This window comes from Cottoperca gobio, chromosome 4, assembly GCF_900634415.1.
Source record: "Cottoperca gobio chromosome 4, fCotGob3.1, whole genome shotgun sequence".
NCBI lineage: Eukaryota > Metazoa > Chordata > Actinopteri > Perciformes > Bovichtidae > Cottoperca > Cottoperca gobio.
Genome location: NC_041358.1, coordinates 22,894,788 through 22,911,020, shown reverse-complemented (window position 1 = coordinate 22,911,020; position 16,233 = coordinate 22,894,788). Strand labels below are relative to the sequence as shown.

Here is a 16,233-nt window from a genome sequence, read left to right as displayed (position 1 = left end):
AAAGAAAGTACCAACAATTCCACTTCCAACACCTGATATGAACGTACAAGAAAATGAACAGTGCCTTGTAGCTGGATGGGGTTTCACTGGTCCTGGTACTACACTTGATAACGAGCTAAGAGTGGTGAATGTGACTGTCATTAATCAGCAAGAGTGTAAACAGAAACTGCCTGCTCTCCGTGCCAATGTCATCTGTGCAGGTGGATATGATAAAGGATCCTGTAAGGTATGTGTTCTATCCTTTCATAGAAAATATGTTTTAGACAAAAAACAAAATAAACGTCATACATCATCTTGAATGAACACATAAAGATATTTCCTGCTCACAGGGTTATGCTGGTGGTCCTCTGGTTTGCAACGGGAAGGCTGTTGGGGTTGCGTCTTGCTACGAGAAGGAATGTAAATGCAGAACTGGAGCCCTCGTCTACACACACATCTCAAAGTTCCTTCCCTGGATCAACAAGGTTCTCGAGAAAAACGATTGTTAAATGTAACAATCTTTCACAAAGCTTTGTTTCAGCACTCTTTAATTGTATTTGAGAGGGGAAGTTGTGTCCGAGTGGCTTTGTCAGTATTTTGCCTAATAAATAAAAATGTCTCAAATGTCGTTTTCTCTTTCTTTCTTTCATCAGAAGACATAAATGGGGTTCAAATCACTTTTAATATAGCAACACATGTATCATTTACCTGCAACTTGGACAGATGTTCATTAAGGAGTTTGGTCAGAGAAGCAGGTCAGCGAGGACACTCAGGTTAAGGGGTTTACAGAAAGGCAGATTATTACAGAAGCAGTGTGTTGAAAACAATACAATCAGGAAAGAAAAAACAGAGCTACGTATTTCAACTTTTATAATCATAACCTCACCGTTATTCAATTTACTATCATGCCCAATGTGTCCTTAGCATAAAGCTATGTAACCTCAGCTTACCGTAGTGAAGGGCCTATTACAATGTGAGGAAGCTATAAGTTCCAAGATATGAATGCAACCTAATCGTTCCACTAATGGAATTATTAATGAGAATCAACTAAGAATGAAACAGTCCTACTGTTCAGTAAATCGCATACATTATCACCAAGAACAAGTTGCATTGGATTCATTCAGGCAAGAGGAACAGTTGTAAAATATAGTACCAGTAAGATATTAAAAATTAACATATTTATTTATTTGATGCAGGGGGCAGTATAGCTGAAAAAAGGTCAAAGGTCATCCACTTTAGCTGCTGTTTTTGTACGTCTCTGGCCTATAGCAGTATCCACAGTCTATAAGATCAATTTTGGATCCATTTTCATGACACTTAACTTGAAGTGTAATGTCTTGTGTGAACATCGACACTTCAGGGTCAGTTCCCGGGGAGCAACTCAGGGTTAAGTGCCTTGCTCAGGGACACAATGGTGGCAGCCCCCAGACTCACAGTGTTTGGAACCTGTACCACTAATTAATATAACTTTTTTTTCTTTTTTTAAACAATATTAAATAAGTGCAGGTTTTTATTTGTATTCTTTTTCATTTTGTTTATCAGTTTTTTCTCCTCTGTTGTAGTGTTGTGGCGACAGAAATCTCAGACGTGTGCATCTCTAAACTTATAAATAATCTGAGTCTCATATATAAGTCATATTTTTTCCTTCCTTGTCTCCAGTTAAAGCTAATGCAATCAGAGCTGAATGTTGAAGAGGTTGTCAAAGACAGAAGTCTGAAGGTATGCTCACTGTTCTCAGTACTGTCCTATAATCTCACACAAATGCACTCCACTACACGCCTCCGAAGGTGAAGTGAAGCTCCGTCCAATGAGAGCGGCTGCTACACTCGAGGTCCAAATCCAGACTTGAACGGAGACTGAGGGTCCTGCCTGCAGGCTGCAGAGCACCCATACCTCTCTGACCTCTTCTCAAACACTTATATTCCACTGTGATTGTTGTGTTGCATTGCCACAGCTGTAAAACCGTCAGTCGTGTGCTTCTTTAATGAGAAGAATTGTACGACAACGTATTTTCAAGTGACGTGTTGTCTGTGTTTTAAATCAGTTGTGAGTCTTTTGAAGAACTTGGTGCTTCTACTTCTAAGTGGTACAGTTTAATCCACTCTGTTATGACCTCTTGTACGGATTGAAAAGTCTTAACAACTGTCGTGTGGATTGACTTCACATTTTGTGAGGACTTAAAAAGAGTTTTTTCCTTCTCCAGGGCATCTACCAAGTAACTGACGCTAAGAAAATGTTTCCTGGTTTGTGTATTCAGAACTCACAACATGAGTAGTTTAACACAAACTAAAGCGGTTTATTAACCTTTTTATGTATTAATGTGTAACTATTTCTTCCAGCCAACACAACGTCTATTATAGGAATCAGACTTCACAAAAAAAAAGCAAATGCTGCATTTAAAAACCACAAGAAATATAGAGATTGTATGAAATTGTTTATCCTTTTTATTTCTTTAGAAGGCAGTGCATTCAACTTGCTGCTTCCCAACACCAAATATATTAATATCTCTGAGTGAATAGAATCAACATCAAATCATTTCAGGATAAAGAAGCAGAGCATTTTAATATGAGACTGCAGCCTGTAAGTGTTTCACTGTTGAAACAGGTTGTGTGATCAGTTGGTAAAAGGTACGAGGGGGTCCTCTTTGGTTTTGTCCTGCTCCACACCGACCAGCACCTCTTGCTGTTGCACCTCGTCTCTGAGTTTTAGGTGTTGGAAAACACTCAGATGAATGTAGTCCTTCCCTCCAACAAAAACCTGCAGGAAAAGGAGGAAACTGTGACATCTGAAAATAAATTCATCTGGATCTTGTGTTGCTGAACAGTGAGGATCTTCTACCATCAGATGTGTTTAACTGGTGTTTACGCTCCTGAGTTTTACATGACATTAGATTCAACTGGTTTTTAACATTAACTTGTATATTATACAAAGACACGCATCCTTCTTTCGAATATCACAACATTTACCTTGAAGAGGAAGTTTTCTCCATTCACAATCTGATTCCTGTATTCAACTGCTTTGTATTCCACATAGCTCTTGCCAGTCTTTTGCTCCACTTGGACTTTCACCTGCGTATGAATGAAATGAAACATGTAAATCCAGACCAAAAAGTTGTGTGTGGAGGTTGTGAAGAATGAAGGTAGATTGAAACTCACCTGATCACAAATGTTCTGGGTTTCCTCAGTGGCATCCTTTGTCTCACTCCATCCTCCAGGTTTAACTTTGTGAAACATTGTCATAAAGTCTGTTGAAGTGAACAGAGAAGTCAAGTGTCTGCTCTGATGTGTCTCAAGTGTTTCAACTGTCAAGTATTCATTTATTTATACAGATTAACCGCCCCTTGATACTCCTGACCTACAGTGTTGTTCCTCTCTGATGAATTCTAAATTCTATTTGAGGATACAAACTAGAGAAGTAAGATAAAAAGAAGAAAGTTTAAAATCTTATGAATCAGATTTCGATTGTGTCGGCCAGATCTAACACTCAAAGGTTCATAATGTTTTGAGGCCAAATGATGCACCATTAAGGCAAGAAGTCCATCCTGCTCATGTGACCGGCTGAACTAAAACATCCCCACACAGGGGCTGATTCTGAGTAGTTTGCTTGTTACATTAACATTCAATTCAAAACAACAACGTCCAAGTCTTCTGGAGATGTTCAAACTAGTGATTGTTTTGTGTCTCGACAAAGTCATTTCATTATAGTCCATATATCCTTTTGACCACTTTCAAATCAACCAAAAGTATGTAGCATCCCATAATCAGAAACTCCCCAAGAAAAAAGCAACAAATGGGAGAAATCAGCTTCCTGCATATCACTTTATTATAAAGGAGTATTATCTATAGTGTTTATCCCTGGTTAGCGTACCGAGTTAGGCGGGGGTCTGCAACTCAAGATAAGCCACCTGCAGGGGAAGGCACCGCGCCTATAGACGCAGGAGAATGTGACGCTTTTTTTAGTTGACGAAATATTTAAAAAAACATTTTATTTCAGTGTCACAATATCACCTCGAACTCCAAGATAAGAGATGTTCCCTTTGAAAGATTGTCCACTGTGCAACAAAATATACACGTTCCATGTTTTGTTTTGTCAAAGCTACAGGGAGCCACTACAGAGGGGTTAAAGAGACACATGTTGCAGACCCCTGCACTAGGCCATCACCACCCACCAACATTATACTTTTAATACAGCTAAAAAACTCATTTGCATGTTAGAGAAGAATTTGTTTTTGTCTGCAGTGTGTTGCATTACCCAAAACCACATTCTTTCTAAAGAACGCTCATTTTAACACAGACATGATGTAACCCGCTGAAAAGAGGAAAGTGAAATAACTCTTATAACACTTTGCAATTTGGCTTAAGATAAGACAATAATTGAAAAAATACTGACGTCCAAACTCCTTGCTCGAGTACTAATGCTAATACTAATACAGAGGAGTTATGTTCTGCGTGGCGCTGGAGGGTCTGTGACCGGAACCCCTACACCAGGGTAAACCTCCTACAGGCAATGGCATTGGCCTGTGGTGACATAGGCGTGGGTGCTTGTTCATGGCTTGACAATGAGGGAAGCAGGACAAAGAGTAGGTTCTCTGTGGCACCATCGTAAGGGCATTCAGAGAAGACAACAGGTACAGTTAGAGATGGCTTGAATTTAATTCTATGGAAAGGCTCCATGAATAAATTTTTGGAGATGAAGCAGGGTTCAATATGACGAAGAGGAGAAGGGGAGGCAGGAACATAATTGGCCAACGGGCCATTGTGGAAGTCCCTGGCAAGCGTGGTGGCAATGTCACCCTTTGTGTGGCCATAAGTAATTGGGGGGTTCTCCACCATCATGCAACCCTGGGGCCTTACAACACCGAGCATCTTCTCACATATCTGAGTGGTCTTCGGAATTTTCTGATTGAGGTTCAGGTTCCTCATCATGCTGGGCATCCTATTTATGTTGTAGTTTGGGACAATGTCAGCTTTCACCGTGCAGGCCGCATACGTGAATGGTTCAACATCAACCAGCGCTTCATAAATGTTTGCTTTTCACCATACAGCCCATACAGAGGAGTTATGTTCTGCGTGGCGCTGGAGGGTCTGTGACCGGAACCCCTACACCAGGGTAAACCTCCTACAGGCAATGGCATTGGCCTGTGGTGACATAGGCGTGGGTGCTTGTCAAGCCTGGATCCATGCCAGAGTTTTTCCCCCGTTGCTTAGCAAGAGAAAACATTGCGTGTGATGTAAATGAAGTCCTCTGGCCGGACCCAGAACACAAGGCGTGATGCTGCTGAGGCAGAATGAATCGTACGTTGACGTTTTCTGCAGTTGGTTTTGTAATGTGCTTTTCATTTACCTGTAATGTGCTTTACATTTACCTGTAATGTGCTTTACATTTACCTGTAATGTGCTTTTCATTTACCTGTAATGTGCTTTACATTTACCTGTAATGTGCTTTACATTTACCTGTAATGTGCTTTACATTTACCTGTAATGTACTTTTCATTTACCTGTAATGTGCTTTACATTTACCTGTAATGTGCTTTTCATTTACCTGTAATGTGCTTTTCATTTACCTGTAATGTGCTTTTCATTTACCTGTAATGTGCTTTACATTTACCTGTAATGTGCTTTACATTTACCTGTAATGTGCTTTACATTTACCTGTAATGTACTTTTCATTTACCTGTAATGTGCTTTACATTTACCTGTAATGTGCTTTACATTTACCTGTAATGTGCTTTACATTTACCTGTAATGTGCTTTACATTTACCTGTAATGTACTTTTCATTTACCTGTAATGTGCTTTACATTTACCTGTAATGTGCTTTACATTTACCTGTAATGTACTTTTCATTTACCTGTAATGTGCTTTACATTTACCTGTAATGTGCTTTTCATTTACCTGTAATGTGCTTTTAATATACCTGTAATGTGCTTTTCATTTACCTGTAATGTGCTTTTCATTTACCTCTAATGTGCTTTTCATTTACCTGTAATGTGCTTTTAATATACCTGTAATGTGCTTTTCATTTACCTGTAATGTGCTTTTCGTAATGTGCTTTTCATTTACCTGTAATGTGCTTTACATTTACCTGTAATGTGCTTTTCATTTACCTGTAATGTGCTTTTCATTTACCTGTAATGTGCTTTTAATTTACCTGTAATGTGCTTTTAATTTACCTGTAATGTGCTTTACATTTACCTGTAATGTGCTTTTCATTTACCTGTAATGTGCTTTTAATTTACCTGTAATGTACTTTTCATTTACCTGTAATGTGCTTTTCATTTACCTGTAATGTGCTTTTAATTTACCTGTAATGTACTTTTCATTTACCTGTAATGTGCTTTTAATTTACCTGTAATGTGCTTTACATTTACCTGTAATGTGCTTTACATTTACCTGTAATGTGCTTTTCATTTACCTGTAATGTGCTTTACATTTACCTGTAATGTGCTTTACATTTACCTGTAATGTGCTTTTCATTTACCTGTAATGTGCTTTACATTTACCTGTAATGTGCCTTTCATTTACCTGTAATGTGCTTTTAATATACCTGTAATGTGCTTTTCATTTACCTGTAATGTGCTTTTCGTAATGTGCTTTTCATTTACCTGTAATGTGCTTTACATTTACCTGTAATGTGCTTTTCATTTACCTGTAATGTGCTTTTCATTTACCTGTAATGTGCTTTTCATTTACCTGTAATGTGCTTTTAATTTGTAATGTGCTTTTAATTTACCTGTAATGTGCTTTTAATTTACCTGTAATGTGCTTTACATTTACCTGTAATGTGCTTTTCATTTACCTGTAATGTGCTTTTAATTTACCTGTAATGTACTTTTCATTTACCTGTAATGTGCTTTTCATTTACCTGTAATGTGCTTTTCATTTACCTGTAATGTGCTTTTAATTTACCTGTAATGTACTTTTCATTTACCTGTAATGTGCTTTTCATTTACCTGTAATGTGCTTTTAATTTACCTGTAATGTGCTTTTCATTTACCTGTAATGTGCTTTTCATTTACCTGTAATGTGCTTTTAATATACCTGTAATGTGCTTTTCATTTACCTGTAATGTGCTTTTCGTAATGTGCTTTTCATTTACCTGTAATGTGCTTTACATTTACCTGTAATGTGCTTTTCATTTACCTGTAATGTGCTTTTCATTTACCTGTAATGTGCTTTACATTTACCTGTAATGTGCTTTTCATTTACCTGTAATGTGCTTTTCATTTACCTGTAATGTGCTTTACATTTACCTGTAATGTGCTTTTCATTTACCTGTAATGTGCTTTACATTTACCTGTAATGTGCTTTTCATTTACCTGTAATGTGCTTTACATTTACGTATGAAGTTTTCTTTGTTATTTGTATAAGTGTCACAGTCTTGATTTTTGTATATCCTGTTTTATTTTTGAAGTGTTTTAGCCTCTCTCCCCAGCTGTGTCTCGTTCCCCTCGTTAGTGTCTGTGTGTATATATCCCCGTCTTTCTCAGTGTTCCTTGTCAGATCGTCATCTAAGTGTCACCCTTGCATATGTCTCCTCGCGCTTCCTCGTGTCATCCTGGCTTGTCTTTTCAGTTTGCTGTTTACCTTTTGTATTTTTGTTGTTTTGTAAAGCTTTTTGGAATAAAGCCCTCTTTTTGTTAATCTCCTCGTCTTGCATTTGAGTCCTCACCTTTTCGCTACCGTGACAATAAGTTGGGATAATTGTACTTTTGTTTAGTTTTGCAATTAAACTAAATCAAACTACATGCACTGGATGCAGTGTTTACATTTATTGTATGTAGTGTCTAATGAATGCTCTGTAGGTTTTTCTATTTTGACTGGAAAAGTGTATGATCTGAAAGCATTGTTTGATTTGTTCCAGAGGAGTCTGTGGTTTTGTGAATGTAGCTTGAGTTTTGTGTTTAAAGTTTTGAGAAAATGGGTGAAGGTTTCAAGAAATGTGTTTTAGCAATTGTAAAAACTAAAGCTTTACAGGCATAATGATTTTTTCTTTTGATTTAATCCTTTAGAAAATACTATTGAATATAATAATGCGTAGGATGTCATGCAGAGCTATTGTACTGGATTGTATTTGATTAGCATGTGTATGGTACACATGAACATAGTGGAACTGATGTAGTCGGGAAGCCGTTTGTGACATGTTAAGGTTGGAGAGAAATGAGTTTGAATTAGGATCCTAATGGAGCTGCATGCAACTCATTCTATGAGGAGACTTTCGGTTATCCAGCAATGTAGTTAATCTGAGGGATATTCATCAAATTACAGTTCATTTAGCTGACGCTTTTGTCCAAAGTGACTTATAATAAGTGTAAACAATCATGAGGATACAACTCAGAACATCAAGAATCTTGCAAGTACATTAGCTTCAAATAGGTACAATCCTTTACGTGCAGAACAATAGCTTCAAATAAGCCAAACAAAAGTGCAACATACAGAAACAATAGAATTCAAATTCAACCTTTAGCTATCAATAAGTACTTGTCTTCCATTGCTCTCCTATCACTGCTTGAGGTGCAGAGACTCTGACCCCTGCTGCACCTGAAAGGTCATACTGAGAGACCAACTTGTGTTAATGGTTTGCATAAGGCCTTCAGTATCCACAGTCCAAAGATATGTTTTATGACACTTAAAAACATGTTCAGCGGTCTGTTGAATCATGATAAAATGATTAAGCTCTAGTTGCATGGAAACATCAACACTCATATCTGCAGCTGGAAACTGTGGTGTCCGTGGTTCAAGATCGTAACACTATTCAAAGAAATGTCTGGGTTGTGGGTTGTGTCAGATAAACAGCAAAGAACTTTTGTGATCTTCTAAATACATTTATTCAGCTAAGCTCATTTCATGTAGCCACATAGTAGTATGCACAAAAGGTGAGAGGAGAATCAACAAGGTCCAAAAAAGAATAAAATCGAGCGAATGAAAATGTCATAAATGCAAAATGAACATGAGTGGTGGGGAAAGCTGTGGGATGTATTTGCTCTTCTCTGCATGCCTCTGTTCTTTGAAACCGTTCTCATAAGTTCTTATGTGTGAGTTATTCCAAACACATTTCTGATTCTTACATGTGATTGAGTTATGCCTCCTCTGCACATATTCCTTATTTTACCTCACACTTGATAATACACAACACTTACTCAGTTACGTGTAACGCACTTAATTTAGACAAGCTGTCAGTCAGTGATCACATGACTTCACAGAATTAGTTTCATACTTGAGAGCGTGAGAAGACTGACACTCAAACCTGAAGCTGGAAACTGCGTTTTCTGTTACTCATTTGGTTTGTGGTGCAACATCGCAGTGATAAAAGCCAACTTCCCAAAAGTCACAGCTATAAAGGAGATCCATAACAAATAATTCTGTTTTTTTCTTCAGTTCATAGAACTATAGGTCACTTAAGCTTAAGTAGCTGTGTGACCTTTTTTGCTCTCTGTCCTGGTATTGTTGTGTTTTGTCTTTTGTTTTGCATCTGCTGTGTACAATTGTGTATGTCCGTTTGTATGCTTGTACGAAATATTTCTTTATTATTGTGTTATCCAAACAGTGAGAGAAGAAGGTCGAAGAATTCCTAGATATTTAAAGTGCCATAGATTCAAAAGGGAAAGTGAAAGTATTGAATAACATCAATGTCGAAGAGAGTAAATGGGTTAAAGTTAAAGACTGTGTGAAAATCAGCCCACGATCACGTTATGCATGTGCTTCAGGCTGCTGAGTCAGCAGAATTACAGGCTTTATATTTACTGAAGCAATGACAATACTTTCTTTACTGACCACATGCACTCATCACCATAAGACCATTAAAGGTTAAACCGACATACAGGGACTGGGCGAAAAAAGTCTTGGTGAAGCACGTAAAAAAGACCACAGGGTCGCTTACTGAGGAAACTGGTCTCTAAAAAGGAGTCAACTCAACACCCCAGAGACAAAAGGTTGAGTTTGCTGCAAGCATGATGCATGCTCTGCAAAGGTTTCTGCTTTTTCATCTTCTGGCGTGTCTTGGACTTCACGGTAAGATTCCCACATCTAGTTATAAGTCTCTGATCTAACAAATGCGATAATAACTTCATCCTCCTTTTCCTCTTTTCTTTTCAGCACTTGGGAGTGAAATCATACACGGTAGAAAGGTCCCGGAGAATGAAATGACGTACATGGCCTCGGTGCAGAACAAGGCAGGTGATCATGTATGTGGAGGATTCCTCATCAATGAAGACTTTGTGGTCACTGCTGCACATTGTGTTGACGCGTGAGTTACCTTACCTCTTTCAACTATTTATGATTCATGTTATTAGAAATCAAATACAAAGAACTTTATATGTTTCCAAAATATACAGCAGTTTTTAAGTAACACTACCGACAGCCTCTCGATGATCATGCACTCAGGAATCCTACAAGTGTCGTTCTTGGTACCCACAATCTCAAGAAGGCTGATCACAAAATGAGATACAAAGTAAAGACGTGCAAGTTTCCATCTTATGTGAATATCACAAAGGGGCGTGACATCATGCTCCTCAAAGTAAGTAGATATTTTATTTATTTTTAAATCTGTTACTTTCATGTTCTGTTTAATTCAGTTGTATTCTCCACAAAACTGTAAAACAAAACACTTACATAAACACTCTTCTGTTTTAGCTTGATGTCTGATGGAGGATAATAAGTATGCTATAAATCGGTCTTTGCTAGTTTTTAATTTCCACTTTGTGATTTTGTGTGTCTCCAGCTATCTCGGAAAGCTCGACTGAACAGAAGATTAAAACGTATTAATCTTCCCAGTTCTGAAATGAACATACAAGAAAACACACAGTGCCGTGTAGCTGGATGGGGTTTCACAAGTACTGGTGGTAAATCTGTTGATAAGCTGAGAGCGGTCAATGTATCTCTCATGAAGCGGCACGAATGTGAGAAAAAATGGCCGGATCTTCCTCTCAATGTCATCTGTGCAGGTGGATATCCCACAAAACAAGGATTCTGTCAGGTATGTTTTTTGTCTGTTAATACAAAATGTCATCTATTATAGAAATGCTACAAATATCTTGAAATCAAATAATGAATAAACAAATGAAGCTTCTTCCTCCTCACAGGGTGATTCTGGTGGTCCTCTCGTGTGCGACGGGGTAGCTGTTGGTGTTGTGTCTTTCAACAAAGGGGGAAACTGTTCCTACCCAGATGTACCGAATGTCTACACAGATATTTTTAAATACCTTCCCTGGATCAACAGTATCATCTCACCCTAACTCATGAGTAAAAAGATCTTGCACCAAGTGTTACTTCAGCATACATTCATTGTGTTAGAGGTTTTGTGATGTCTTATATTGCTGTCAATGCGACTGAAATTCTAAATAAAGTTTTATTTCAAATACCATGTTTAATTTCCTTCTGTAACAGCCTCATCAGAAGACGCTCATTTTGTTTTTCAATTAAAAAAATGTAAATAATAAAACTTATAGAGGGCGTGCACGTGACCTCACCATAGTTGCCAAGTCTGTTAATTCTCATAAAGTGCTGTTAAGTTTTCTTAAATGAATTCAACTAACACACATAAAACATGGCTCTCACACACTGCACTTTTTTATGCCACATTAATGACTTGGAAATACGTGTTTTTCATACAATGTGCATTTATATAGCATTGTTTCTAGTCTACCAACCATTCAAAGTGCTTTACAATGAATGCCAACATTTACCAATCACACACACACACACACACACACACACACACACACACACACACACACACACACACACACACACACACACACACACACACACACACACACACACACACACACACACACACACACACCTTGATAGCGACGAAATCCAGGACACATGCAGAGATCTAATCCAAAATGACAATCACACACAGCAGAGGATCTCACTCAGACACAGGTAACCCAGGGTCAGAGATGTGGAAGACAGGCTCGAGGTCGGGGACAGAAGGCTGGTGGGTACGAGGCGGGTAGGTCGGAGACAGGCAGGGTTGGTAACAGGAGATCAGTCCGGGGGTAATCGCTGGAGAGTCTAACATAACGTAGAGAACAATCTGGCACTGAGTGAGTGACTGGGAGAGGGCTTGATTGGGAATTGGCAGCAGCCTGAGCACACGGTGAGGTGATGAGGTGGGAGTGGCTGGCTGGTGAGGTGAGGTGAGAAGGAGGCGGGGTGTGGAAAGGTACCGGGCTGAGGTAGGAAGCACTGGAGCAGACTGTGACCGAACCCGCCCCCCCCCCGCTCTCGAGGGACAAATTCCAGACGTCCCAAAAGTAAAAAATCCAGCAGGATGGGAGGAGGGGGTCTGGGGGTCTGGAGGAGGGAGAGGGTTGCTCTCCCTGAGGTTTCTTCCTTTTTTCCCCCCTTTAATTATGGGGTTTGTTTTAGGATGTTTTCCTTGGGCAATGCGAGGGTCTAAGGACAGAGGGTGTCGTATCCTGTACAGTCTGTAAAGCACACTGAGACAAATGTATAATTTGTGATATTGGGCTATACAAATACATTTGATTTTAGTTTGATTTGTTTTGATCTAAGGAGTAAACAAAGCCAGGAAACTACACTGGAAGGGGAAGACCGGGCAGGAAGTCGGGGGAGCCCAGCGAGACGGGGCTGGAGGCCGTCGAAGCAGGGGTGGCCGGAGCCGCTCTGGATGCAGATGAGGTCGCTCTGAAGGACCATAATGTTTATTTTGTTCTTTACTATAGACGCATATGTAGACAGATTGTCGAACAGTAACAGTGACATTTATACTGAAAGCATTCTAGCAAGACAGCTGTGTCTAAGCTGTAGGGTTCAACTGCAGGCCAAAGTCAATCCCTCCTGGCTCGACACCTTTGTATATTATATGAAGCTTTGAAAACATATGGCAGTGATACAGTGTCTTTAAAATCTTTCTCAATGCTTCTGTGTCTACAGAGCAGCCTCATAACGTCTCTAACAAGAGTCAGAGTAAAAATGGACGACTGTATGGGGAGCACAGAAAGATCAATCTCAACCCTACTGACATTTACATTAAAACCAAAATCACCACCAATGAGCTAGAAAAGAAAACGATGCAGTGGCTTTCTGGTACCAGTGCACTGACTTCTGCCATCCTGTCCTTCACTTCCTCAGCCTCAGTACCAGACTCAGAGAATTCAAATTGATCTCTGAGGTCTTTTGTTATATCTCAAAAAAAAAAAATCATGTAGCTGCATCACATAATCAGATATCAGGCTATAGGCCTTCTTCTGGATGTTGAACAGATCTTATCTCGACTTTTGATTGTATTTGAATGTCCTTTTATAATGTACTTATTTTGCACTTTGTCTCTATGCTTTTAATGTTTTATGTTTTCTCTAAAGCGCCTTGTTTCCAAAATGTGCTTTATAAATGAACTTGCCTTGATGTGGACATCTCAAATCAAATCAAATTTATTTGTATAGCCCAATATCACAAATTATACATTTGTCTCAGTGTGCTTTACAGACTGTACAGGTTACAACATCCTCTGTCCTTAGACCCTCGCATCGCACAAGGAAAAACTTCCTAAAAGAAACCCCAAAATTAAAGGGGAAAAAATGGAAGAAACCTCAGGGAGAGCAACTGAGGAGGGATCCCTCTCCCAGGACGGACAGACGTGCAATAGATGTCGTGTGTACAGGATAAACAACATAGTACAAATACAACATTTGACAGAAATTATGTTGTGTTGGAAAAAAAAAAAAGAAATAGAAAGTTTGGATGAATCCAGGAAAATGTCAATAAGGCTTCCCGGTGTCCAGCAGGACCAGGTCAGCAGGCGCTGTCACGATTCATGATCCTGACGTAAACTTTATCAGTGGCAACCTGCCACATGAGAGACAGACACTCCGGGGATGATACCCCGGATGGTGAGTTAGTAACATATATTTACATAAATGCATACAGATAGAGAGGGAGAAGAAGAGAGGGAGAAGAAGAGAGAGGGAGAGAAGGAAGAGAGCAGGGAGGTGTCCCCCGGCAGTCTAAGCCTATAGCAGCATAACTAGGGGCTGATCCAGGGCAAACCTGAGCCAGCCCTAACTATAAGCTTTATCAAAAAGGAAAGTCTTTAGCCTACTCTTAAATGTGGAGAGTGTGTCTGCCTCCCGAACACAAACTGGAAGCTGGTTCCACTGGAGAGGAGCTTGATAGCTGAAGGCTCTGGCTCCCATTGTACTCTTAGAGACTCTAGGAACCACAAGTAACCCTGCAGTCTGGGAGCGTAATGCTCTAGTTGGTTTATAAGGTACTATGAGATCTTTAAGATATGCTGGAGCCTGACCTTTAATTGATTTGTAAGTCAGGAGAAGGATTTTGAATTCTATTCTGTATTTTACCGGGAGCCAGTGCAGAGCAGCTAATACAGGAGTAATATGATCCCATTTCCTTGTTCTAGTCAATACACGTGCCGCTGCATTTTGGATCAACTGAAGAGTCTTAACCGACTTTTTTGGACAACCTGATAACAATGAGTTGCAGTAATCCAGCCTTGAAGTAACAAATGCATGGACTAGTTTTTCTGCATCATTTTGAGACAGGATGTGTCTTATTTTTGCAATGTTACGTAGATGAAAGAAGGCAGTCCTTGAGATTTGTTTTATGTGGGAGTTAAACGACAGATCTTGATCAAAGATGACGCCAAGATTCCTTACAGTGGTGCTGGAGGCCAAGTTAATGCCATCCAGAGCTTCTATGTCATTAGAAAATGCGTTTCGGAGGCGTTTAGGGCCAAGTATAATAACTTCAGTTTTGTCTGTGTTTAACATCAAAAAGTTGCTAGACATCCAAGTTTTTATGTCCTTAAGGCATGCTTGAAGTTTAGCCAATTGATTGGTTTCATCTGGTTTAATTGATAGATATAATTGGGTATCATCCGCATAACAATGAAAGTTTATAGAGTGGTTCCTTATAATATTGCCCAAAGGAAGCATATATAAGGTGAATAGAATCGGTCCAAGTACAGAACCCTGCGGAACTCCGAGACTGACTTTGGCTGTCATGGAGGATTTATCGTTAACAAGTACAAATTGAGATCGCTCAGATAAATAGGACTTGAACCAGCTTAGTGCGGTTCCTCTTATGCCAACAAAATGTTCCAGTCTCTGTAGTAGAATGTCATGATCAACAGTGTCGAAAGCAGCACTGAGGTCTAACAAGACAAGAACAGAGACGAGTCCTTTGTCTGAAGCCAATAGAAGGTCATTGGTAACTTTCACCAGTGCCGTCTCTGTGCTATGATGAACTCTAAATCCAGATTGAAAAACCTCAAATAAACTATTATTATGTAAAAAGTCACACAACTGTTTTGCGACTGCTTTCTCAAGGATTTTAGCGAGAAAGGGAAGATTAGATATCGGCCTATAGTTGGCTAAAATCTCTGGATCAAGACCAGGCTTTTTAAGAAGTGGTTTTATTACAGCTACTTTAAAGGATTTTGGTACGTAGCCAGATAATAAAGACAGGTTGATCATATTTAATAACGAAGTGTTAATTAAGGGTAAAACTTCTTTAAACAGTTTAGTTGGAATCGGGTCTAAAAGACAGGTTGATGGCTTAGACGATGAGATTGTTGAAGTTAGTTGGTTAAGGTTGATTGGAGTAAAACAGTCTAGATATATTTCAGGAGTTACAGATGTTTTTAAAATTCCAACAGTTGAAGTTAAGTCATTACCAATTGAGGTCAGGAGGAGATTAATTTTGTCTCTAATAATTATAATTTTATCGTTAAAGAAACTCATAAAGTCGTCACTACTGAGAGATATAGGAACAGAAGGCTCTGTAGAGCTGTGGCTCTCTGTCAGCCTGGCTACAGTGCTGAAAAGAAACCTGGGGTTGTTCTTATTTTCTTCTATTAAGGAAGAGTAATAAGCTGCTCTGGCATTACGGAGAGCCTTCTTATACGTTTTAAGATGATCTAACCAGACTAAACGAGATTCTTCCAATTTAGTGGAACGCCATTTACTTTCAAGATTTCTCGACTTTTGTTTTAGTTTGCGGATTTGTAAATTAAGCCATGGAGCTTTCTTTTTCTGTTTTATGATCTTCTTCTTAAGAGGAGCGACAGAGTCGAGTGTTATTCGCAGTGAGGCTGCAGCGCTATCAACAAGATGATTAATTTGGGAGGGACTAAAGTTAGCATTGGAGTCCTCTGTTATATTGATATTGAGTCCTGGTATTGAATCAAGTGCTGATGGAATCACTTCCTTAAATTTAGTCACAGCACTTTCAGATAAACATCGAGCGTAGGATATTTTGCCTACTGG

The 16,233-nt window shown here is 39.1% G+C and overlaps 1 protein-coding gene across 1 annotated transcript; it reads right to left on the bottom strand.

Moving 5' to 3' along the window:
- Nucleotides 1–2,572: 2,572 nt before the first annotated feature.
- Nucleotides 2,573–11,823, bottom strand: LOC115007265 (cystatin-A1-like). Its single transcript, XM_029430052.1, has 4 exons — nucleotides 11,781–11,823; nucleotides 3,135–3,223; nucleotides 2,946–3,047; nucleotides 2,573–2,736 (listed from the first exon to the last, which is right to left on the bottom strand). Exons 1-4 carry the CDS (start codon nucleotides 11,806–11,808, stop codon nucleotides 2,593–2,595), a joined length of 363 nt encoding a protein of 120 aa, XP_029285912.1. The 5' UTR covers nucleotides 11,809–11,823; the 3' UTR covers nucleotides 2,573–2,592.
- Nucleotides 11,824–16,233: the final 4,410 nt, after the last annotated feature.

Excerpts from the sequence above, each read along its gene's own strand:
- LOC115007265 (XM_029430052.1), bottom strand. The coding sequence starts at position 11,808 with ATGTGTCCTGGATTTCGTCGCTATCAAG. Across the intron at positions 3,048-3,134 it reads CCCAGAACATTTGTGATCAG|GTGAAAGTCCAAGTGGAGCA; the intron begins GTGAGTTTCAAT and ends ATTCATACGCAG. Across the intron at positions 2,737-2,945 it reads GAGAAAACTTCCTCTTCAAG|GTTTTTGTTGGAGGGAAGGA; the intron begins GTAAATGTTGTG and ends CTTTTCCTGCAG.